We start from the raw sequence: 24,901 nt of genomic DNA on the forward strand, positions 1-24,901 counted from the left end.
TTTTGCATTTAGCTTTGCTTACACAGCGATTCAATACTCTACTCACACAATAAACACTTAGATGTTAGATCCTCATTTCCCACTTTGCCCAACCAGCATGAACCCTGTTCTCTTATTAATTTGCAATAAGCAGCCGGGCCAATATATTTTATCTTCATCTCAATTTTTTGCAATATACAGTCAGTAATATTTATGGTTAATATTTATTATTTACCTCAGATACTGCATATAACTGAAAGTTTTGGTCCTCTGAGTCCACTATGATGAAGGCAGGGAGCTATTATATCGTGTTACCTGTGAGAAATGAATCCAAAAATGTCTCTTCCTGTCTCAGCACCTCACGGACATATACAGTGGTGTGAAAAAGTGATTTCTTATTTTTTTGCATGTTTGTCACACTTAAATGTTTCAGATCATCAAACAAATTTAAATATTAGTCAAAGACAACACAAGTAAACACAAAATGCAGTTTTTAAATTAAGGTTTTTATTATTAAGGGAGAAAAAAAATCCAAACCTACATGGCCCTGTGTGAAAAAGTGATTGCCCCCCCTGTTAAAACATAACTTAACTGTGGTTTATCAAACCTGAGTTCAATTTCTCTAACCACACCCAGGCCTGATTACTGCCACACCTGTTCTCAATCAAGAAATCACTTAAATAGGACCTGCCTGACAAAGTGAAGTAGACCAAATGATCCTCAAAAGCTAGACATCATGCTGAGATCTAAAGAAATTCAGGAACAAATGAGAAAGAAAGTAATTGAGATCTATCAGTCTGGAAAAGGTTATAAAGCCATTTCTAAAGCTTTGGGACTCCAGCGAACCACAGTGAGAGCCATTATCCACAAATGGCGAAAACATGGAACAGTGGTGAACCTTCCCAGGAGTGGCCGGCCGACCAAAATTACCCCAAGAGCGCAGCGACGACTCATCCAAGAGGTCACAAAAGACCCCACAACAACATCCAAAGAACTGCAGGCCTCACTTGCCTCAGTTAAGGTCAGTGTTCATGACTCCACCATAAGAAAGAGACTGGGCAAAAATGGCCTGCATGGCAGAGTTCCAAGACAAAAACCACTGCAGAGCAAAAAGAACATTAAGGCTTGTCTCAATTTTGCCAGAAAACATCTTGATGTTCCCCAAGACTTTTGGGAAAATACTCTGTGGTCTGACGAGACAAAAGTTGAACTTTTTGGAAGGTGTGTGTCCCATTACATCTGGCGTAAAATTAACACCGCATTTCAGAAAAAGAACATCATACCAACAGTAAAATATGGTGGTGATGGTCTGGGGTGGTGGTGTGATGGTCTGGGGCTATTTCGCTGCGTCAGGACCTGGAAGACTTGCTGTGATAAATGGAACCATGAATTCTGCTGTCTACCAAAAAATCCTGAAGGAGAATGTCCGGCCACCTCTGAATGGCTGAAGAAAAACAAAATGAAGACTTTGGAGTGGCCTAGTCAAAGTCCTGACCTGAATCCTATTGAGATGCTGTGGCATGACCTTAAAAAGGCGGTTCATGCTCGAAAAAAAAAAATTCTGCAAAGATGAGTGGGCCAAAATTCCTCCACAGCGCTGTAAGAGACTCATTGCAAGTTATCGCAAACGCTTGCTGCTAAGGGTGGCCCAACCAGTTATTAGGTTTAGGGGGCAATCACTTTTTCACACAGGGCCATGTAGGTTTGGATTTTTTTTCTCCCTTAATAATAAAAACCTTCATTTAAAAACTGCATTTTGTGTTTACTTGTGTTGTCTTTGACTAATATTTAAATTTGTTTGATCTGAAACATTTAAGTGTGACAAACATGCAAAAAAATAAGAAATCAGGAAGGGGGCAAACACTTTTTCACACCACTGTAGTTGACTCTCCTTTTGATTTGTAGACCACCGCCAGAATGAGGATCCCCAAATAAACAAAGCAATTCACACATGTTTAAAGTGCAGATTCTCAGCTTTTATTACACAGAATTTGTATATATTAGGGTTTCACCATGTAGGAAATACAGCACTTTTAATGCTGGATTTTAAAATCCAGCATCAAGTTAAAAAAGATTATGTAAATGCACATATGCATTCATATGAAAATAATATATTAAATGGACACAAATAAATATAGATACCTTCTGTGACCACTTTATTAGGTACACCTTTCTAGTACTTGGTAGGACCTCCCTTTGCCTCCAGGACAGCCTGAAATCTCCCATTCCAGCACATCAAAAGGTGCTCTATTGGATTTAGATCTGGAGACTGTGGGGGCCATTGGAGTCCACTGAAATGATATATACTGTACATACAAATTAAGGGGGAAAATCTGAATTAATTAGTTACGAAATGAAAAATGATGCTTCAATACAGGTGCTGTATGATACAATTAAGCAAATAGCATCCTATCACACACTGTGACATGTATAAAAATGCAGAGCAGGTCCAGTTGACCTCAATTTTGGATTAAAGATGGCAGGATGAAGAGATCTAAGTGACTTTGAAAGAGGGTTCATTATTGGAGCACAGACAGCAGGAGCTTCAATAACAAAGACTGCTCAACCGGTTAGTGTTTCAATAGGAACAGTGACTAAATTGACATCTGCATTTAGATGTACGGGAAAGACATCAGTAAATAAGGTGAAATATTGTAATCAAAAATGCACATTCGATGCTTGTGCATTAGTGTCATACTGTATGTAAGGTCCAAAACAGAGGAGCAACTCTTCCTCAGGTGACTGAGTATGTAAATGCAGGACGTGGCCAAACTGTGTCAGCAAGAACAGCCTGTTGGCAACTAAATAGAGGGGGATATTATAGTAGGGTTGCAGTGCATAAACCCTGCATTAAGGCAAATGCACATTTGAGAGCTCAGTGGCACTGGTTTACTGTGAAAAAAGTGATATGGTCAGATGAGTCATCCTTCGCCGTATTCTCAACAAGTGGGTGAGTGCATCTTTCAACCCTCTGTCATCTACTCTGTGCACAATACTAATCAAACAAAAACTTGAGAATATCTGCAATGATATCTGCAACTGTACTGGAAGGAAAAAGTCAGTCATATAAATAAAACTCAAACCAAGTATTCTGTCCCCAAGTTTCCTCTGCCTATAGTGTGGTAAAATCTCATGCTTACCCACTGTATATAGAGTGCTACTCTAAGATCTGTTTATATTTCCTTGACCAGAAGCAGGAGCTCTTTTAATTAATTTTACTTTTACTGCTTGAGTTGAGCAATCTCCATACTCCGTTATCTATAGGCATAATAGGAGATTCTGAAAATGCACAATTATTTAAGTAAGATTGTACTACTTATAAATATAAAGGATAATTTATTTCATTAATTCAATTAGACTGCTACTATCATCTTGGAATAAAAGATCGACCATAAACAAGTTTATTGAGGGAGTATTTTCCTCCAACCTGTGGCTCTTAACTCCGATTTACAGTATTTACTTGTATTCTATATGTAAGTCGCTCCGGATAAGAATGTAATGTAATTTGTCACAAAAAAGAAACATTTATTAAGATTTTAAAAGTTGCATATGCCAATATTGAATATGTGAAATACAAGTTCAATACAAGTGAAATACAAGTAAAAATACAAGTTCAAATGTCATATTTCCCGTTGTTAATAATAAAAAAAAATGCCGTTAAACTTTAAACACGTGATTCACAAAAACCCCATCCCCAGTTGACACAAACACTGTATTTGGTCACTGAATTTCTGTTGAAAGACTTGCAGTGGGACCAGTGCGTCTCCCGTTTATTTGTGTTGTTAGACGGATAGTATTGAATGTAGCACTTGGCCACGTCGCAGCTACTTCGCCTTTAATGATTTGTGTAACGTATCGTGTTATTTCCTAGGTGGAGTGCAATGTAACTGATGTTTCAGGTAATGTACGTGGAAAATAGACGAGTTTTATATTAACTTAAAATTGATTGCACTATGGCAATTGTGCCTTTCTCCTGGAATCTAGTTTTAGAATGTTTTGTTTCTGAACGGAGACATGTGGTTATGCACGTACAGGAAGCTGCTGTCAAAGATGCGAAAACATACAAACGAATAGGATTTTAAACGACAACAGGAGATATACCTGATTTTTTAAACGTAATCCCTATTCCACATCCTCCGATTAACTCTGGAGGAAGCTGTTGCTTTGCTCGAACTATATTTAGTTGTAATGATAATTTCATTCTCTTGGGCTGTTTATTTTATATTCGTCTCAAGACCAGCTATGGGAAAAAACTACAGTATCAACTGAAGCTCAGACAGTAGGTAATGTTAATACCTAGCCTTAGCAAATCTAGACATAATTAATGTGACATAACCTATGTCAACAATGATTATAAAAAATTTAAAAAAATTATGAACGTAGTCTTAGTAACTATTTAGCTAGTTATGCAATGTCCTTTTGGCAAACAAGTTCCATTGAGTACAGCTCCAGGTATAGAACTTGCTGGCCATTCATAGGTATTCGCATACATTGACAAGTTTGTAAATTAACGTTAGCCAGGATTATCGAAATGTTATGCTATTTGAGTATTATGCAGCGTCCATGATAAATAGGGCCTTTAGAATATTCGAACCTGTTTTGGAAACAGTAGATCCCTCTTCCGGACAGTACGAGTTCCCTAGTCTCTGGTGAAACATTTCCATACATTAATAATCGAATTAGCTAAGTTACCACACGTGAAGCCACGAAGTATATGGATTGACTTCGATTAGATACGATTAAGCAGTGTAAAAAATGGTGTAGCCATCTACCATTGAAAAGCATAGTAGACACTTGTAATTGGTACTAGAAAACTGGAAAAGTTGTTCCCGGAAGACAACCTGGAGTTTGTCAGTTTAGGCTGGGAATATCTGGGCTATATCACTGTTCTCTGTGGCCGTGATCGAGACGCTACACTTGGCTACGATTGAGTATAGAAGTTGTATATAACGTGCAGGCTTGCAGTATTTATCTAATGATTTCTGGGGGCGACATGGTAGGGGGGCGACATGGCTCAGGCAGTAAGAGCAGTCGTCTGGCAGTCGGAGGGTTGCCGGTTCGATCCCCCGCCCGGGCTGTGTCGCTGAGCAAGACACCTAACCCCCAAATGCTCCTGACGAGCTGGTCGGGGCCTTGCATGGCAGCCAATCGCCGTTGGTGTGTGAGTGTGTGTATGATTGGGTAAATGAGAAGCATCAATTGTACAGCGTTTTGGATAAAGGCGTTATATAAATGCCAACCAGAGTACTGAAAGTGACCGTTTGACCCTTCAGTGGTTACGGTTGAAAAGCCACTCGCATTTCTCTTCAATCAAATGTTCAGGAATATCCACATGCTCTAATAAACATTAATTGAATACAGCCATATGAGTAACTAACTACAGTGATTACTTTGTCATTGGATAAAATGATTTGTGTTTTTTAATACCCGTTCTTTGACCTTTGAAAAAAGTTAACAAGTAAAGTTAATTTCTGAAATGAGCTATAACTGTTCCATGTTTAGTGTAGAGGTTCCTGTAAGAGGAATATATCTAGCCAATTTGATGATGATGTAAGCTTTTGCATTTACAGAAAATGGTGAGCGTGCTGTTTGACTGAGCTACGAAAGGAAGAGGAAAAATTATGGATTTTTCAAAGTTCCTGGATGATGATTTTGATGTGAAGGACTGGGTGAATGGAGCCTTTAAAATGGTTCAGAAAGATGCCCCAGGGAAGGCGGATGGTCATGCAGCCACACTGGTTATGAAACTTCAGCTCTTCATCCAGGAAGTCAACAATGCCATAGAAGGTAAACTCATGAATGCGGTGCATAATGCAGTTTTGTTATATTTTCTTATATTTCTTAACACAACTGATGTGTACAATACACTTTTATCTTCCATATTTACCACTCCTGGCTCCTGAAACAAAGCCATTCACGTTAACATGAAAATATTGTGTTAAAGCAACAGAAAAGAAGGTAAATTTGAATGTGTTTGAAACAGCGGCAGGACAGAAATCTGTGAGCTATTCACACTCAAAGCTGCACTATACCAACATTGGAAAACATTGCGAAAGTAGTGATACACCCGCTGTGTTTTTAGGGACCGGACAGATTTCCTTGCACATGAGGATGAGTCCATGCCATTACCCAGAGCCAAAGCTTGCCAAGCAAGATATTTCATTTTTTCTGGATACAATACTATTGTTAGGACCAAAAGTTGTGCTCTTGCCTGCACCTCCGTGAACATTACTTCAGTGTCGCATTCAGAGAATTTTACTTGCCATTTTTTAAGATTCTACCATTATGTTCTCTTTTGTTTTATTACAATTACAATTGTGTTATTTGGCACAGTTTTACTGCCATTTGAAAGCGACTAAAACAGTGAAATAAGATTAAGTAAGGCTCCATATAATTTAAGCTGTTCACTGGGTGGTGTCAGCGCGTTTTCATCTGCAAACTTTTACATTTGTGATTCATAAATAAAAGGTGTGCATGTGTGATTTGTGGAATTCTTTTCATCCATACGCCCATTTTATGAATCATGTGTATACAGGACTTAGTAACTGGAAGTACGGTTAAATGTAGACTGAAATCCACTCCAATTCTATGCATGAGGCCACTGGCCTCTGTTCCAGGTGAGGACCACAGGGTCTGCTGGTTTTTGTTTTCACTTCAAAATCACAAACCAATTCTGACTGATGTAAGTGAGGCATGTAAAACTTTAATTGATAAATTAAATACTGAGGAACAGCAAAAAGGGTTAAGAACCCTTGCTCTACTGCACTTGATATAGTTTGTGATAGGTATGCTAAAAGGTAGTTTGTGCTAAAAGTGCCCTAGTATATTTAAGGTGCTCAAAACATTTCAACAGGACATTCATAGCTGTGTTCAATGTTCTTCAAACCAATATATTTCAGCCCAGTCTTTGCTTGCAAGCATACTTAAAATTTAGAACATTCTAAAATTCCAGCATCTCAGAGATGCCAACATAAGACATTCTAAAACTCTGTAATTTTCTGACAAAATGTTACTCTCTTTGATCTGAACTGGGCATAGAACCTTGGACTCAAAATGTAGTGAGGATGGGATGGATGTTTAATTCAGCTGAAAGATTGCCACAACTAATTTAGTTACAGCCAAGTTAAAATTGGTTCAATTTTATGGCCTATATTGATTTTGAGTGCCTGCTATGGTGCTCAGTTTTGGGATAACAGCTGAGGCTGCAATATTGGGGATGTTCATCACTTAAATGGCTTTCTCTCATGTCAAAATTGTATGCCATGTGTTTGTGCTGGACGGCATTGTTCACAGGTTCAATTGTGACATCAGCCTGAATGGACTTTTTGGACATGTTGCCTTTGGCTACTCATAGGCTATCAAGTCTGTCAGTAGATTTCAAGATTCAAATTTCTAGGCTGACATATACTGTTTAAATGCATTCCTGTATGTCCTGTGCATAATACCACAACATAACACAAAACCAAATTCACAGCTATTTTCTGTAAGATGAATCTACTGATATCGATTTGCACAGAGGTAGCATTGGCTGAAATTGGTATAGACTGGAAAATGAGCTGCCATCTATTTGGCTATATGTTCACTGTGCTCAGCGTATTCATTGAAGCTGATGGGATGCTGTTTTGGGGCCGCTCAAGGATCACTTACTGCTGTTGTCTTGGTCCTGTCATTATGCAGAGAGCAGTAACCAGGCCTTACAGAATATGCCCAGGGTGCTGCGTGACGTGGAGGCCCTGAAGCAGGAGGCCTCCTTCCTGAAGGAGCAGATGATCCTGGTCAAGGAGGATATCAAGAAGTTTGAGCAGGATACAGTGCAGTCAATGCAGGTACTTCTGTTAAATAGAACTTTATTATTCTGAAGGCCAGTGTGATTGCAACCTAGTTGAAAATATACTCTAAGGCTTGAGGGTTACTGCGAAGATACATTTCATACATACATATCACAACATTTCATTTTTATCAATACATAAGCATGCTGAATGTTTTGTGTCGTGATGCTGATATAGAGAGAGCTCAGCTTTAGCACTGTGTATTATGTTTTATTTCTTTATGTTTATATTGCTCTTTTTTGTTCTGCGAAACCTGAAGGTTTTCTCATTACCATTTCCTGTGTGCAAGTTGCTGATTCATTGCAGCGGTTTTGTTCTTCCTGTTTCCTGTGCAGTTGTTCTAATAAATGAATGGTGGTGGGCATGCAGCATAACAGGAAATGTCACGCCCTGTTTTGAAATTGGCTGAATCATACTATTATAATTTGTTTTAGATTGACCGTGTGGGTCATTAAAACCCAACCCCCCCACCCACCCCCCTTGAGTTCCTCCCAAGGTCTCTTTCTATCTGTCCAACTCCGTGAGTTTTTCCTTACGACTGTCACCTTAGGCTTGCTCTTGTGAGGGGTTTAGGCCTGGGCCCATTGTAAATTGTGACAAATGCATGTAAAATGCACTATATGAATGCGTTTGATTTGGTTTGATTCGATTTTGTATTAGACAATAGCAGGCTGTTGAAGTTGTCTAATTGTGTGCGTATGACATGCTGTGTTGCCGATAACCCAGGATGGAGGAAACATGAAACTGCAGATGAAGCAGCTGTGTGGTTGGGTCATGTATAGAAACAACGACATGATTGTTCCTGTCACTGTCTGTAAGAGCTGAGGTACACAGGAAATCAGCTTACCTCATTTACATTTGCGATGCCCAAGCAGCATGTAAGCAATGCATGTGGATTATGTATGTTTCCGGGAAACCGCGCTATGCGTCGTCATTAGCCATGGTGTCTGATGGTGGGGCTTAGTGGTTTCATGGCTTAAAATCTCACTGCTGTGAGGCCAAGCATTTTCCCTATGTTTAAGGAAATTGCCTCAAATTTCTCAGATTAAGTGTCCCAGACTGGGGAGGAAGTTGTAAGCAGGTGTGCGATCGGCAGTCTTGAATTATTATTAGGGGAAGATCAGGGTCTGTTCTTACACAAGGTCCATTGTTACCAAATGTTTTTTGCCCGATCAGAAACAAACTAGCCTGCTGTAAATCACATTGCATCCCCCCACACATGTCCTATTTCACCAGACCAGTTTTGTGTCAATTTCGTGCTCAGAAAGCCTCGTGTAGCTATCGACCCCGTGTCACAACAGACCCCGATCGCCCCAGTATACTTTATTTAAACTCGATAACATCATAGGTCAAGACATCAAAAGGAACACTATGATGACAGACCTCTTTTGGCGACGGTCGAGCGGCGTGGTGGCCTTAATGAGCCTCTTTTCTCCAGATCCTGGTGGAGATCGACCAGGTGAAGTCTCGCATGCAGCTGGCCGCCGAGGCTCTGCAGGAGGCCGACAAGTGGAGCACTTTGAGCGCAGACATCGAGGAGACCTTCAAAACTCAGGTGCCTCAGGAGAGTTATCTCCTTCTTACTGTTTGTTCTTTGACTGCTCTCAGCCTTGGACTATCCATTCTATTCTTCCAACTCTGGAGAATGGAACATCCTCAAGGCTGTTGGTTCACTGTGCTGGTGCAAAGCAAATCTCCAATGTGTCTGGTGATGGGGAGAGAATAAAGCTTGCCATTTATTATTTTACTAATGTTTACTTAAGTTTGCCCAAATACATTTTTGTAGAATGAATGATTTGCATTATCCTGTCATTACCTTAAACAAATCTTGTGGCTCCTGTTACGCCCTGCGTCACTGACTGTCATGATTAGCTGAAAGCCAAGGTGGGAAATCCAGATTCAGAAAGTAAAAGTCCTTCCCAGTATCTTGTTCCAATTACCTGGATGTGCTAATTAGCAATTCTTCAGCCAGTAGGTTGAATTAATTAGTGAAATGGGGCGACATGGCACAGGCAGTAAGAGCAGTCGTCTGGCAGTCGGAGGGTTGCCGGTTCGATCCCCCTGAGCAAGACACCTAACCCCCAAATGCTCCTGACGAGCTAGTCGGCACCTTGCATGGCAGCCAATCGCCGTCGGTGTGTGAGTGTGTGTATGAATGGGTGAATGAGAAGCATCAATTGTACAGCGCTTTGGATAAAGGCGCTATATAAATGCCAACCATTTAGCCATTGAAATTAGCTGAGTTCATGGGTGGAAATAACAAATGCCAGAACTTCTGACCCTGGATTTCTCACCGCTGGCTGAAAACTGTGCACACTGTTTAAATGAAAGGGGTTGCTCTTGTAATGGTCATACCACAGCAGTGACCTTTCAACCTGTGGTTAACTGTCATCATGTTTGGGCTTTTCACTGAAATCTTAAATGAGTAGATGTACACGTATGAGAGCTGGAACGTCATAGGTTCCACACCCGATAAGCTCAGTAAAGTGTGGAAAAGTGTTTGAATCTATAACAATGACATATTTAACCCAGGTCTGATGCTGACACAGTGCTCTGTGCCCCTCCTTCCTCCCCAGGACCTGGCCCTCATCTCCTCCAAGCTCACCAGCATGCAGGGCAGTTTGGCCATGCTGGTGGACACCCCCGACTACTCTGAGAAGTGTGTCCACCTGGAGGCCCTGAAGAACAGGCTGGAGGCTCTGGCCAGCCCGCAGATTGTGGCCACCTTTAATTCACAGTCTCTGGGTGAGAGGACGCCTCGCACAGGATGCAGCTGCTGGCCTGCTTGGATGGAAGCTTCACTGAATATCAAACCTTTCTATTTCAAATGTTTTTCCCTCATTTTTATTTTCCCCAGACCAAGCAAAGCTGTTTGTAAAAGTGTTCACAGAGATCGACAGAATGCCTCAACTCCTTGCTTATTACTACAAATGCCACAAGGTGAGACCCTGTTTCTTTATCCAGTCATACTTGCAGACCTTAGAAAAGGATGAGGGCTCATTTGAAGGCAGGCATCTTGTGAAATGCACTGTGGTCTGCGGTAACGCCGCGACACTTCTCTGCCTTCAGGGTCAGTTGGTGAGCGTGTGGCAGGACCTGTGTCAGACGGAGCTCAGTCTCAGCAAGCAGCTGGCCGAGTTCTACGACACACTGCTCTCTATGTGGCACTCGCAGCTGCAGTGGAGCAGTCAGGTACGGCATGAGGGCCACCAAGGCCTTTTAACCAATCAGGACTATTCAACGAGGTGAATGTTCCGTTGCATTATGAATGTTCCGCCTGTTTACAAGTACTCTCTGGTCTGCTGTTTTGCAGTGCAGTCCCATTTCCTGTAAGTCGTGGTGCTCTTTAATATGCCTCTGCTGTTTGCCGCCTATGACATGTTTAAATCAGCCTATAGATGCCATGCTGTCATTTTGAAGTGATAATTTTTCCATAATAACGAAGGTGTTATGTCCCAAAAGTCACCCTCCAAGCGAGTCAACTTCAATAAATAAAGAACCAAAAAGCTAAATTGTTACAGATTAAACAAAATAAAACCAGATTTAGTACAAGTAAGTGTGTGCTTGATGGTCTGACAGAAGGCAGGCAAAGCTCAAGTCCTTATCTATAAAAATAAAAGATAATTCTATCCCTCACTTCTGATGCAAAGGAAAATTATCTTCTCTACCCTGACTTATCTCTCTTAAAGTGTTAAAGATACAAACTTTCCAACTACCTGAAACCTGCAACAGAAAAACAAGTAGACTAAACATGGAAGTTAAAACTGTAAATCACTATATCTGTACGTTATAAAAAAAACGGCAAAGTGCCAAGTGCAGAGAATGATAAGAACCGGCGCCTCTTGCACTGCATTGTGGGTCATGCTGCGGTTTGATTGTTTGTCTGGCAGGTGTTCAGGAACCCGTACGAAGTGGTGACAGTGCTGCTGATCCAGACGCTGGGCGCCATGGTGCCGTCTATCCCAGTGTGCCTCAGGACGGCCATGGAGCGCGCCCCCCAGGAGGAGAAGCTGGAAGCCCTGCTGGAGCTCCACCAGACAGCCGCCAATTTCGGGAGGAACCTGGAGGCGGCCATGCTGCCCCACCTGGGTATGGCCGGGCGCCTGACGAACGGACGTGGGGGGGGGGGGGGTTCGAATCGCAGCGCTAAAACCATAGGTTGTGGAAGCATATGGACCAAGTGCCTGTTACGTCACCCACTGACTATCCAGGAAGTCGAGTTTCCCGGTACCGTCATCTTGTACAATTTTGGAGCCAGAGACTGCACAGTAGGGAAGCTGATGCGGCTGCTCCACTAAGCGTGTGAGAGAGAGTGACTTAATCCGTGCCTGATTCCTCCGCAAAGTATTGCTGTATTATCCTAATAACACGATAACTTAAAGGAAATCGGCACCTGGTGAGGCATTAGATGAAGAATCAGAACCAGTAGAGGTCTGAATGACCTATACTAGAGCCAACGCGGTGGCATTAGTGAGCACTGTCCCTCAGCATGACCAGGAAATGAGATTCGGATAAGAAGCCCGATTTTGTCTAAAACGCTGCGTCTCTGACCCCCAGGTGACACCAACCTGCTGAAAGTGGCTGAGCTGGTGACAACTCTGTATGACCCCTACAAGCCTTACCAGTTGCAGTACGGGGAACTAGAGGAGACCAACCTCCTCATTCAGATCAGCGCAGTGCCCTTGGTGAGTACAGCTCCTCCTCCTTACAGGAGCTTTATGATGAAGAAGGTTATCTAGGAGTGCCATCTGTCATGGTATGAGTCACACTGCGTGTTCACTTTAGCAGTGATGGCTTACGTGACGCCTGTCTTGTATTTGTTTGTGGAGAATGACTCCAAGCGCATGTAGCCATGCGGTGGGCTGGTGATTGATGTGGTTTTGCTTGGCAGGAACGTGTGGAGGTGATAGACTGTGTGCAGGAGCTCAGCCAGTCTGTCACCAAGCTCTTCAGCCTGGCCAGCGCTGCTGTGGACCGCTGCGTCAGGCTGACTGACGGCCTGGCTGTGTGCGGACTGCTGAAGGCTCTCAAAGCGCTCTTCACCAAGTACGCGGCGTCTGAAACATCTGCTTTCTCTCAGTCTCACACACACACACACACACACACACAAGCGAGCAGACACAAACATGTGCACACACACACACACACACACAGAACACACAGAACACACAGAACACACAAAAACGCACAGACACACATGCACGCACACACATCCGCACATGCACGCACACGCACAAACTCTGTTCTGTCGGTCTGCCTTTCTCACTGACTGCCAGAAAGGCCAAGGTATCCACCTCCACAAACACGCAAATGTGCTTCCACAGACACACCAACACAAGCACTATTAATAGATCAAGACTGAAAGATGCTCTGGCGCTACTCAACCCACCTACGCACACTACTACACAGATAAGCAAACAAGTAGTTTGCACCTTGTACGTGCATGCACACACATGCACTACTTATTGACACACAAGCAAACGCAGAACACAGGCGCTAATGAACACTGGTATGCACAAGCACACACACACACACACACACACACACCTCTTTCTGAAGGACATGTCAATGTCAGTTGATCTTCTCCAGAAAATGCAGTGTCCTACCTTGAGTGTAGCAACTTTACCACAGGAACTTTACCATAGGGCTTAGAATGCAAGATGTATGAGCTGTTTCGAGACACAGTACACTCAGATACACCATCCCAGATTGAGTCAGAGCTAATGAATAAGAGTGGTTCCGCTTATTGTAGCTTCTCCTCAAGTGGACCGTTTTCTGCAGGTACGTGTCGGATTTCTCCATCACCCTGCAGTCCATCCGGAAGAAGTGCAGGCTGGAGGACGCATGCAGTGCCTCAGCCTACCAGGAGGACTGGACCGCCTTCCAGAATTCGGTCAGGTGGGTTTGGTGCCCAGTCGTACCCACTTCACCATTTGGTCACTGCTAGAGCCGAGACCTCGGAGGCCTATGGCCATCTCACTCCTTGTGAGCGAGTTAATGGGGGAATTTTTCCATAAATGGACAGAGATTAACGCTTCTTGATAAAACGGCAATTGACTAGCTCCTTGGTCAAACTGTAAATCAAGAAATATTTGCAAGAAGGTTTGCAGTTGCAGGACTGGCCACAGTTCATGAGCCATGAGGTAAATGCTTACATCCTGTTGTACAAACATGCCCTTTACCCTAGAAATGTTCTTTCATTCGATTTCCCAGCACTGCATGTTAAATTAAAATGGCTGACCTTTTATTGTTGCATATCAGTTTTATATGAGTTATTGCTATTTCCCTCTGGGTCTTTTGTATTGTAGAATTATTGCCACTTGTGGTGAGCTGTTGAGGCAGTGTGGAGCCTATGAGCAGCAGCTGTCGAACAGGTAAGAGGCCCTTACCTATCTATCTATCTGTCTCCATTACTCACAGCAACGGGTATATTTTTACCTGCCTCTGCTTCTAGTCATCTCTTATTGTTCAAAATGGGACCTGCTTAATGTATCTTCTGAGAGCTCTTGGGGATTCTGGGCTCTTCTGAGATCTAATTTAGAACTTCTCTGAGTATGGATACCATGTTTTGAATGCCGGCACTCAGTAGTTGACTACAGGAACACCTCTTAATTTAATACAAACCTCTGAAGTTAATTGGTGTCAATACACACAGTGAGCTGTAGATACAGTCTGCGTTTAATCAAAAGCTTTGAATTATGGTAAATGGACTGCATTTAAATAGTGATTTTATCCAAAGCTCTTTACAGTGAATGCCTCTCATTCACCCATTCACACACACACACTCACACACACACACACACACACACACACACACACATATACATATACATATACATATACACACACGCACCAACTGCCAAGCAAGGCACTAACCAGCTTGTCGGAAGCAATGGAACTGGCAGTCTTCCCACCAAACCGCCTACTTCCTGAGCTAATGTCGCTCAATGGGGTGAATGCAGTAACTGACTGTGAGATTGAGCGGTTAGCTGGGTGAATTTATAGCTATCACCCCGTGTTAGTTGGCAATTGCACTGGCACGCTGACGTTGCCCTGAGCCATGTGATGGAATCGGTGTCTGTGCTCTGTGCTCCCTGCCCATAGGATCCTAGCCACAGCAGGTCGGTACCTCTCAGAATCCTACAGCCCCCGCAGTTTGACTGGGATACAGGAGGCCAGCACTGCAGACAGGAAAGCCTCCACTAAGAACCCCTGGCAAGAGTACAACTACCTGCTGAAGGGCGACCCTGCCGAATACGCCAGCCTGATGGAGATGCTGTACAACCTGAAGGTGAGGGAGAAGCTGAAGCATGGATTTCGTACACTCTTGGGGACCGTGTACAAGATGGCCGCTGTCCTTTCCAGTGACATAAAACTTGGTGACACTGGTTTAAGTCTTAAATCTTATCAAATTTGAGAGTAACACGATTAAGTGAGTATTGGGGATTTCAATTTTGTGTCATTGGATTGACTATCTAAGATGGTGTCCTTGGTTTCCAGAAATATTTGCATTTGCGGGTAAGATCAGATAAAGACTAAACTTCCTGGGAATCTTCTGGAAAGATTTCACTCCTCCACAAATATTACATCACAGATATTACATCACAGTTATTTTGCTGACGCTTTTATCTAAACTGACTTATAGTTGATTAGTCTAAGCAGGGGATTATGCAGATCTTATTGTGGCTACACCATCAACCTTCCTGGTCCCTGTCATGTACCTTAGCCAATAGGCTACTGGATACCTGTTTCCTAGTTTACATGATGACAGATGTGCATTCTGAGGGCGATGTGCTCAATGCCTCTACACTTCCTGTGTTTCAGGAGAAGGGCACGGGTAACTCCAGCCTCCTCACGGAGCCCCGTGCCGCCCTCACCCGCCTAAACCAGCAGGCCAACCAGCTGGCCTTTGACTCGGTCTTCCTGCAGATCAAGCACCAGCTCTGCCTTGTGTCCAAGATGGAGGTGAGAAGCCAACGCATACTACCATTCACTTTGACTGAACCAGACCTGGGGCAAATGCGTAACTGTTTTGGATTCTTTATGGGATTACTTCTCTACGCTTTACTGTGCTTGTGCACACCCCACCTTCTTGTCCTTTTACTTTGCGCAATTGCACCAGGCAAGATGAATCAAACACAGAAAAGTATTTGAATCTAAAGCAATTATGTATTTTTTTTGTAATTATTATTTATTATTTTTAAATATGTAATTATGTGTCTGGACTGGACAGATAACTTAAGATAAACTGCCTGTTTTCCTTTCAGGATTATGCGTGACAGTCTTTGTGGTATCTTTCTATGTTTGTCAGCAGAGCAGGAACTCCAGCGGTATGGGTGAGACTCTCACAGAGGACCTGCCCACCTTCAGCCTCTCCCCACTGGAGTACATCACCAACGTAAGCCAGACCTGCAGCACATGTCCTGGGTACCAAAGGTCCGATAAACAGATTGTTTGATTCATAATGTATGTGCAGAGCAGTGGTAGAATTGTTGTGGACTTCACAGGACGTACTCCTCAAGTTCTTGAAACATGAAAGTTACAGCAAGTGAATGAGCACACATCAAACAATTGATTTATCGCAAAGATTTTTTGAAACTGATTAAACCCAGGCAGCATCATGCCTCTCTCCAAATGGTATTCCCTGTGTTATTGATTTCCCCACAGATTGTTGCATCGGCTGTGAAAGGTCCACAAAGCCTGAAATCATCCTCTGTCTTTATGGCTTTGTCTGTTAATCTGTGATTTAATCTGCGCCTCACAGTTAATGCCCTGCAGAAGCCGGCTTTGGGAACCCTTAACAGAGATAATGGCGCTGGGTTTTTAGATTCATAGCCCTCATCTCACGGAGGAAAGAAGATCGTGTGGGCCCGTCTTTCAAAACGAAGCTGTTCTCTGTCACCGTGTATCTTCGCAGTGTGTCCGCTGGACTAATCGCCTCTCGGTAGCGTGGGAATTGAAGTCCATTCCTCATGATTACACGTCTGTGTGTGTGTGTCCCTCCTCAGATTGGCCAGTACATCATGTCGCTGCCTCTGCATCTGGAGCCCTTTGTCACGCAGGAGGACCCGGCGCTGGAGCTGGCCCTGCATGCAGGGAAGCTGCCCTTCCCCCCTGAACAAGGTGATCCCACAACCCCCTCCCTGCTTTCTCCTGCTGGTGGTCTAGGGGTCTCTGCTCTGCTGTATGCTGTCCATTATATTAAAGCTGTGTTACAATAGTTCAAGTCTCATTTGAAAAACCCACCAGAGGTGCGTTCAAGACAGTGAACCTTCACGGTGAACTATGTTTGCAGGAAACAGTTACTGTTGAATGATTTGAAATCGTTGAAATTAACATTCCATTTAGTTCGCCGCCAAAGCGTTTAAAAAAACAAATGGATGCGATTTTGATTTAGCAATGCCAGCTAGCTGATTCGTTGCTTATCTGTGATATTTTTTTAAAGGTCAGAACACATATTACATTGATTAAAGTGTATTATAACAGCCATAATTGTCAACTTTTGTTCTCTCCACGTCTTCGCCGTCAGCAGCCATTTCTGTTCGTGGCGCACTACCTCTTCAAATTGTTAGCTAACGTTAGCTAATGTTCGCAAACGTTAGATAATGTTGTCTTTTTGTGGTAGTGAAAATTTATTTATTATTTTTTTATTTTTTTATTCATCAATTGTGGTAACAACTGGAGTGTGTGTAATGACTGCGCCAAACTGTCAGACTTGTATTCACAAGAGCTGGATAGGCTTGTATGAAGCTGAAAATGTGACGAAGCAGATATCTAGCTAATTTGTATTTTTCTTCAAATAGGTGATGACCTGCCTGAGTTGGATAACACTGCAGACTATTGGCTGGGCTCAATCGCCAGGGCAACAATGCAAACGTACTGTGATGCCATCCTGCTGATCCCTGAGCTCACCTCGCACTCCACCAAGCAGCTGGCAACAGATATAGGTGAGCGCAGGTCATGCATGCATCAGTAACAATGCTCTGAACTCTCTTACTCTCCAGCTGTTTCCTGTGCACAAGAACGGTATTTGAACATGGAGCTACATTTCAGTTGGGTTTGGTAATTACTTCAGATGACTTCAGGTTGCTTTAAGACTCCTATTCATATAGTGTGGTCAGGGACTTGTAAGTACACCTGATCCATACACTTGTGTTTTGCTTTGTGTTTCATGAGAAACTACAGTAAAAGTCCAGCAAGCACAGGGCGCCATAGTTTCTGTGATAAATGAAGACAGCAAAAACATGAGCAGTTCTGCATTTGTTATTTCTTACTGTGGAATTTACAGTAGCTTGAAAGATACAAGACATGCTTAAAATGTATCTAAATGTTATATTATATGTCTGTGGCATATTTGTGAGAGTCAATTTACTAGCAAGATTAAAATGAAAAGAAACAAACTGAGGCTTGACTGAGAAAGAAAAACATTTTTTGTTATGTGGTCAGACCAAGCTCTGGGTATGTAGCTCAGCTGAGCCGGTGCCCTTTCAGGCAGCCTCTCTGGAACTAGGCAGTCCTGAAATGGAAATGCACACCCTAGTGGCAGCCCTGGCGATGTGAGCCCACTCGTCTAACACACAGATATTGTAGTGCACTTAATGATGCGTTACTGATCGGCTCAGTGAGCCGATTGTGACGAATGACGGTTGACTGAAAAGTAGCGACGCTCGTGGCTAAAAAAAGAGGAAAGGGGAAAAATAACTTGGCGGAGAAAGGCTGTAAAAATAAGAACTTGAATGATCTTTATGCTCTCCCTGTCAGCTGTTAAATCATTCAGTGCTTGTGCGAGAGTGCTGCTGGCTGGGGTTTCTGTATGGCAGGCATCACACACTGCTGAGTCATCGCTGAGTGGGCCCATGTTGGGCTCTGTGGGGATGCAGCAGCCGATTACGCCGCAGTCAGCACAAAGCGCCGCACGTAGTAAACGGAGCAAAATCCCAGCATATGGGAGCTAAACCGTCTTCACACACGGAGAGACAGCATATGGGTGGACAGCGTGTTTCGGGGGATGGTTAGCGCCTCCGTTTACCCTCTCGTGACAAAAGGCCTCCCGGGTTGGATCGACACACTGAGAGCAAGGCTTTTGAATTCGATTTTTTTCAGAATGCCAGTGCTTAAAAGTAGCTGGTGTTGAAAACCTGAGTGTAATTGTGGCTCGTGCACAAGCTCTTTAGGTAAGCAGGCCTGAGCACAAACATTTCAGTTTCAGTTTCCATATGTACTCAAAGAACATAAACATCAACTGAACTAATTCATTATATAACCAGCTCATTATACTGTCACCTGTTAGAGGTTCTGGGTGAACTATAAAAACATGTATTTACGGAGAAGCGGGGGTGTGTGTGCGCTTTTGTGGGTGTGCTTGCATCGTTTCACTGAAGCTCTCGTCCTCTGTAGACTACCTGAGCAACGTGATGGACGCCCTGGGTCTCCAGCCCTCAAGGACACTGCAGCAGATAGTCAGCCTTCTGAAGGCCAAGCCCGAGGACTACAGACAGACCGCCAAACCAATGTCAAGAAGACTGGCCTCCTCCATAGCTGCCATGAGGAATATCGATTACTGAACAGACGGGGGTGGAGCCTATATGAGGTGAAGGCCTCACTTCGCTGAATGACATGCTCTGATTTGTCCTCCCTTAGCAGCCCAGTTTTCTATCCGTCATGACAAAGGTAGATTTTTTTGGTAACGTGTTACTTCAACCTATCGCCATAAGGCTTACATAACACTGTCATACATATGACATAACAGCTGTCACAAGTTGGCATAATAGATCTGTCAATTTTATGACTGCTCATAACATTTACCGATAAAATTATGACAATTTTATATTATTTGACTTCAATTGACATCATCTCCTTTGCCATCTTGTGACAGCTGTTATGTCAGCCTTATGGTGAGTGGCTCCAGTAAAGTATTTCCGATTTTTTATTTATTTTTATTCTCCTTCAAAAACCTCAAAACAATTTTGTGTCATTTCTGTGACCGGATATTACATTCATCAAGTGAAACATTGATTTGTGACGTCAGTTGGCAAGGTCACGTGGAAGCCATCCATGTAATGGGAACCGTCCTTCTCATCCGTACAATCTATAGCATCGGTTGATGCGTACTGATGGCAGGCTGCCACACAACTGTACTGTTGCTTAGCTGTGGACGGCTGATGTGATTTCTCCAAAAATAGACTGGTCTGAGTACATTGTGTACTTAAAGTGCTACTGTGGGCATAGGTATAAAAGGAAAAAAAAACATCAATTGAATTTGCGGGGCACTTGACGCTGGAGCTGCTGTCCCCTTTGTCCCCAACACAAGGCCCACTTAAGAATTTTATGTAAAGGCCCTGCGGTGTAACAGCCCCTGGGACCACTTACAGGCATTTCTCTGCTGCTGCTTGGGTGCAACGTTTTAACTCTAAAGGCTTTTAAGTCCTCACAGAGATGAAAAGATTGGGTCATTAGCAGAGGGGTGAAGGCTAATGCTAATGCCGGCTGTGCAGTGAGGCAGGGGTGGTTGAGGAGGAGAGTGAAGGAATTCTGCTGCGCTGGACACTCGTATTACACCACATTCTGAATCGAAACGCACTGTGACCATATGGCGGACTCCCCTGTGTGCATAACATTTCAGTCTCCTCCTGACAGCAAAAATGGTAATTTTGGATGGATATGTACATTTTCTAGATATTATATTTATCATCTCCAACAACTGTAATTTCATAAAATGCAGTACTGTGCAAACGTTTTAGGCAGGTGTGAAAGAATGCTGTAAAATAAGAATGCTTTCAAAAGTAGAAATGTTAATAGTTAATCAATTAACAAAATGCATGAACAGAAGAAGTGAATGAACAGAAGAAAAATCTAAATCAAATCAATATTTGGTGTGACCGCCCTTTGTCTTCAAACCAGCATGAACAGAAATGCGAGCGTTGCAAGCATAGTTTTACAAGCGTTGTGTCTCAGGTGGATATTTGTAAATTTGGCAGGCTAACTAATAGCTCATTTGCTTGTTGCTGCCGATAATTAACTGGTATCGTTTTATAACTAGATATGTATTCTTCGCTTGGATAATAAGCAATAGTATAGCAGTTGGATCATTTGTGGTACACTATCATATCTTAGTTATGTAGCAAGCTAGTTCCATAGCCAATAACTTGCTTGCTCATAATATAGTTGGTTAGCTAAAGTGAAAACTTAAAAAAGACAAAACATATAAATAGTGTTGTGCAGCACACTAAAGTCAACATTTCATAAAGTCACCTGTTCGGCCAACATTTTCTTACTGGAACACTACGAAAAGATGGCAGGCTCTGTCGCGTTTGTCACTGTCAACTTTCTAAAACAGTGCATGTTTGGTTGCACTTGACCGTTAGGAGTCTGAAATGACCTATTGTACCTTTACTGTACCTTTTGTTTTTCTTTGTCCATTTACAGCTATTCATGCATCACATTCAAACAGAAAAATTAACTCTGACTTAATACTGAAAGAAAAAAAGTGTTCACTAATATGCAAATTTGCTCTTAATTATGACTAATTATGGCTAATTTGCATACGTTAAAAAAAATTATAATAGAACAATGATTGCATTTGTGTCTTCATTGAAAATATAAAATGTCATTTTGATTGGAGGAAAGGAAAGGAATTTTTCCCCCTATTCACCTGCAGTACCTCTCTTTCGGTCGTGTCATTGATGCTCCATGAGTCAGAGATGGTGACCCCTCCTTACAAGGAGTTTCGCTTTTTATTGTCTTCCTCCACAGATCCGGACCCTGAGAAGAAGTCAGCAGGCCTGTGGCAGTAAGGGAGGGGCCAGACAACTGAGGAGAAGTGGGCTATCGCTCAGCGGAACGTGTGAAAAACTGGCTGCTGATTCACTGGTGTGAATCTCACATGCTCACGGCAGGCTTGAGAACACTGCAGCAGTTTGCATGGGAAACTCACCCTACATTTCAGCTGACTTGCAGCAGATTGTTTTTTTTGTTTTTTAAAGTGCAGCTGCTCTGGCTGCAGGCTGACATTAATTGAAGGGTAGGGACACTGGGGACAGGCTAGGATGGTTGGAAATCATCTGATTTATGTTTCAAGCAGAGAGGCTATTGTAAGAGCCGAACAGCCTTACTTAAAGAAAAATACTGGATTTGCAAGAACTTTGTGTTTTAACTTGAGCTTTTAAGCAGTATATAGCTACTCGTAATGGTTAAAAAATTCTATATATGGTGACATGAGATTCTTTTTCTATTTTTTAAAATGAATTTCTTATGTGTTAGTTGTGTTTCATAGTGCTTACATGTAAGATCAATGTAAAGTCATATGTTATGTCCAATTTAAACCATTGTCATCTAAAAAATAATGGGGAACTTAAATCAATCGTTTTGATGTTCTGATTTATAAAACGTCTCAATAAACATTACACTACCTTGTCATTTCTCTTTTGCAAATTTTGCATCTCATTTCACATCTAACAAACATTTCCTCACTCAGGACTCGGTATAGGATATATTAAGTGTTGCTATGCGTGGCGCCCCAGTGGCTAGTCTAGTCTTGGAGACGTGAATGTTATTGTGTTTAAATTCCTGAAGGATGAAAAGCGAGCTTTGTCTTGCATTTGTCAGCCAAATAATCTAATGTAAAGTCCTTCTCCTGATTGAGCCTGTGTCTGTGAGGAAAGGCAGTTGTGTTGTGCAATTGTTTAAGACACTGAACTTGTGACTAGGTTCAAAATTGAATGTTGAATTCCTGAGCAAGTCATTGTTCCCCTTAAGCTTGTGTAACAACATGTAAGATGTAAAGTTTAAATACCAATATCAATAGATCTCTGCCCCATGTCCACTCCCCAATGAGTGATCACAGGGTGCGAGTGACTGAGGTAATGATGGGGTGCCATATTTACAGGACCACTCACGGTCCAATCATCTACGGGCTGTAAATCCATGCACACTAAATGCACACTGCAAGTCTCAACGCATTCACACAAGCTCCACACATGAGCCTTAGACTGAAGTAACATGCGTGAACATGGGCGATGGATATATGTAAATACGTAAAACGTGCCGTCTCAGAATCTGAACCTAATACCTGGGCCATGTTCAAGATAAAGACACTTTAAGACTCATTTATAAGTGGTAACTGACTGCATTCAAGCAAGCCATCTTGCATCTTGAATGGAGTCCTGATCTGCCTCAGACCTGAAATAACTAGTTGCATCAATAGGGCGGCTGGATATATTTTATGACAGATAGTTCATGTCTTTCTCATTGTAGGCTGCTGAATATTACTTTCATTTTCTGTATGTTTGTTTAATGCTTTGTTGGTAAAACCTGTATGTTGAGATTGCTATATTGTATTAAATTATTGGTGTCGGTACTGCTAATACATCTCTCAGGAAACACAAAGCACTCAAATTTCAGATCCCACACTATTCAGTTCAAGGTGTCTTCTTTTTCCAAGTCTGTCATTCTTGTACTGTGTCTTTGAAGCCAGATGGCCTCCGGGAGGATAAACAAGTCAGACTGGATCTGTGTCAACTGTAGAGTGCATCTGGGCCACCTCCTCAGATCTCTGATTTCATCAACCCCATTATCATGAGAGGCCCAACCCAAACGCCCCTGGTAATTACACAGACCCTCCCTCTTTCACTGTTTACCCTCCCCGTCACACTCTTAACATCAAAACAATCACCTCTCAAGAGGGAAGGAAACAAAACGTGTAAAAGCCGCTTACCTGTCTGCACAGTTTAGGTGGTCCAAGCGGCCTTTGTACACGTATTAGTGAATATGGCAGAATGTTCTGTGCTAAGAATCTATGCTATGATGGATTTCTGTCGTCTGTTGATTGTATTGTTTCCCCTGAATTCTGCATGATATACAGTAACTGATCTTCAACCCTGTCTTTATTTTCCAGGCCCAGTTGTGTATGATGTAATGGCATTACTAATAAGACATTTGTGCATTTTTGTCAAGTTCTGATAATGTCAAAGGGTATTTTGATAACAGCACCAGCTAGAGAGTAGGGTTACTACTGCATCTACCAGGCACCAACTTAACTGGATGAGTAGCCAGCCAGAGGTACCACTTTAAATGGTAGAGGTACCTCAGCCAGAAGTACCACTTGTGACTGAATCTTGATTGCAATGGCTGGAAAGCTTATTTGTCATTTGTCATGTTCTGCAAATCACAGATGAGAAGATGAGAATACTTCTTCTGGTCTTGTGGTTCACTAGTACTATTTTTCATTTCTAAGTTTATTCAGATTTGGCACAATATAGCCAACCAATATATTATACGAAGCTGCTTTTACAGTTACTAAGACTACATGTGGGAAAGCCACAGAAATAAAAAATAAATACCTGGTATTATTAGCCCTGGGCCCTTTACCACAAAACAGGATGACTGAGTTAGTTGGATAATTGCATTGAGCAAAACAGCTCTTTACTTCAGTCCCTATAACATATTTCGGAGGGCTCTGGGTTCTACTCAGTGCAGTCATCCTGTTAACTCAGTAATCCTGATTTGTAATACAGGCCCCTGGTCTTTCCATGACAGTTATGGTAGCATCTTCTTGACATTGACTATTGATAGACGCTCCTTACGAAACCTTCTATTTTGGGGAAAATTAGATTTTATTGATGGAAATGGAATAAAATGGCATAAAGGTGCTGGAAACATTCCTTAGAGTTTCTGGTCCATGTTGACATGATAGCATCACGCAGTTACTGCAGATTTTTTGGTTGCACATGCTGCAAACCTCCCATTCCACCACATCCCAAAGATGCATTATTGGATTGAGATCTGGTGACTCTGGAGGTCATTGGAGTACACTGAACTCACGGTCATGTTTGTGAAACCAGCTTGAGATGACGTGTGCTTTGTCACATGGTACGTTATCCTGCAAGTAGCTATCAGAGGTAGGGTAGACTGTGGCCATAAAGGGATGCACATGGTCAGCAGCAATACTCAGGTAGGCTGTGGCTTTTTAAATTATGCTGAATTTTCATTATGGGGAACACCATTACACCACCACCACCAGCCTGAGCTGTTGACACAATGGAGGATGGATCCATGTATTCTTTCGTTTTTTTTTCCAGCAATTGCTGACCCTACCA

General features: G+C 42.5%; 1 protein-coding gene across 4 annotated transcripts; it reads left to right on the forward strand.

Moving 5' to 3' along the window:
- The first annotated feature begins 3,742 nt into the window (after positions 1-3,742).
- On the forward strand, positions 3,743-22,223 carry cog7 (component of oligomeric golgi complex 7). 4 transcript variants are annotated; one of them, XM_061231014.1, is made up of 19 exons: positions 3,743-3,878; positions 5,550-5,766; positions 7,657-7,805; positions 9,247-9,363; positions 10,385-10,553; positions 10,666-10,748; positions 10,878-11,000; positions 11,699-11,897; positions 12,366-12,493; positions 12,700-12,854; positions 13,590-13,706; positions 14,117-14,182; positions 14,913-15,099; positions 15,633-15,773; positions 16,120-16,206; positions 16,817-16,931; positions 17,612-17,755; positions 19,206-19,398; positions 21,561-22,223. In XM_061231014.1, the coding sequence occupies exons 2-18, from the start codon at positions 5,601-5,603 to the stop codon at positions 19,370-19,372; spliced, it is 2,313 nt and encodes a 770-aa protein (XP_061086998.1). In that variant the 5' UTR covers positions 3,743-3,878; positions 5,550-5,600; the 3' UTR covers positions 19,373-19,398; positions 21,561-22,223. The 4 variants fall into 4 exon arrangements, with proteins under 4 accessions (XP_061086998.1, XP_061087001.1, XP_061087000.1 ...); XM_061231017.1 differs by having other exon boundaries at positions 16,123-16,206; XM_061231016.1 differs by lacking the exon at positions 3,743-3,878 and adding an exon at positions 3,929-4,262.
- The last annotated feature ends 2,678 nt before the right edge of the window (positions 22,224-24,901 follow it).

The sequence above is a fragment of the Conger conger genome, chromosome 2 (genome assembly GCF_963514075.1).
Source record: "Conger conger chromosome 2, fConCon1.1, whole genome shotgun sequence".
Classification (NCBI taxonomy): Eukaryota; Metazoa; Chordata; class Actinopteri; order Anguilliformes; family Congridae; genus Conger; species Conger conger.

What these genes read in the sequence shown, in the direction of transcription:
- cog7 (XM_061231014.1), top strand. Translation starts at nt 5,601, where the DNA reads ATGGATTTTTCAAAGTTCCTGGATGATGATTTTGATGTGAAGGACTGG. An exon ending in ATTACTACAAATGCCACAAG is followed by an intron (nt 10,749 to 10,877) that starts GTGAGACCCTGT and finishes CTCTGCCTTCAG; the next exon opens with GGTCAGTTGGTGAGCGTGTG. An exon ending in CACTGGAGTACATCACCAAC is followed by an intron (nt 16,207 to 16,816) that starts GTAAGCCAGACC and finishes GTCCCTCCTCAG; the next exon opens with ATTGGCCAGTACATCATGTC.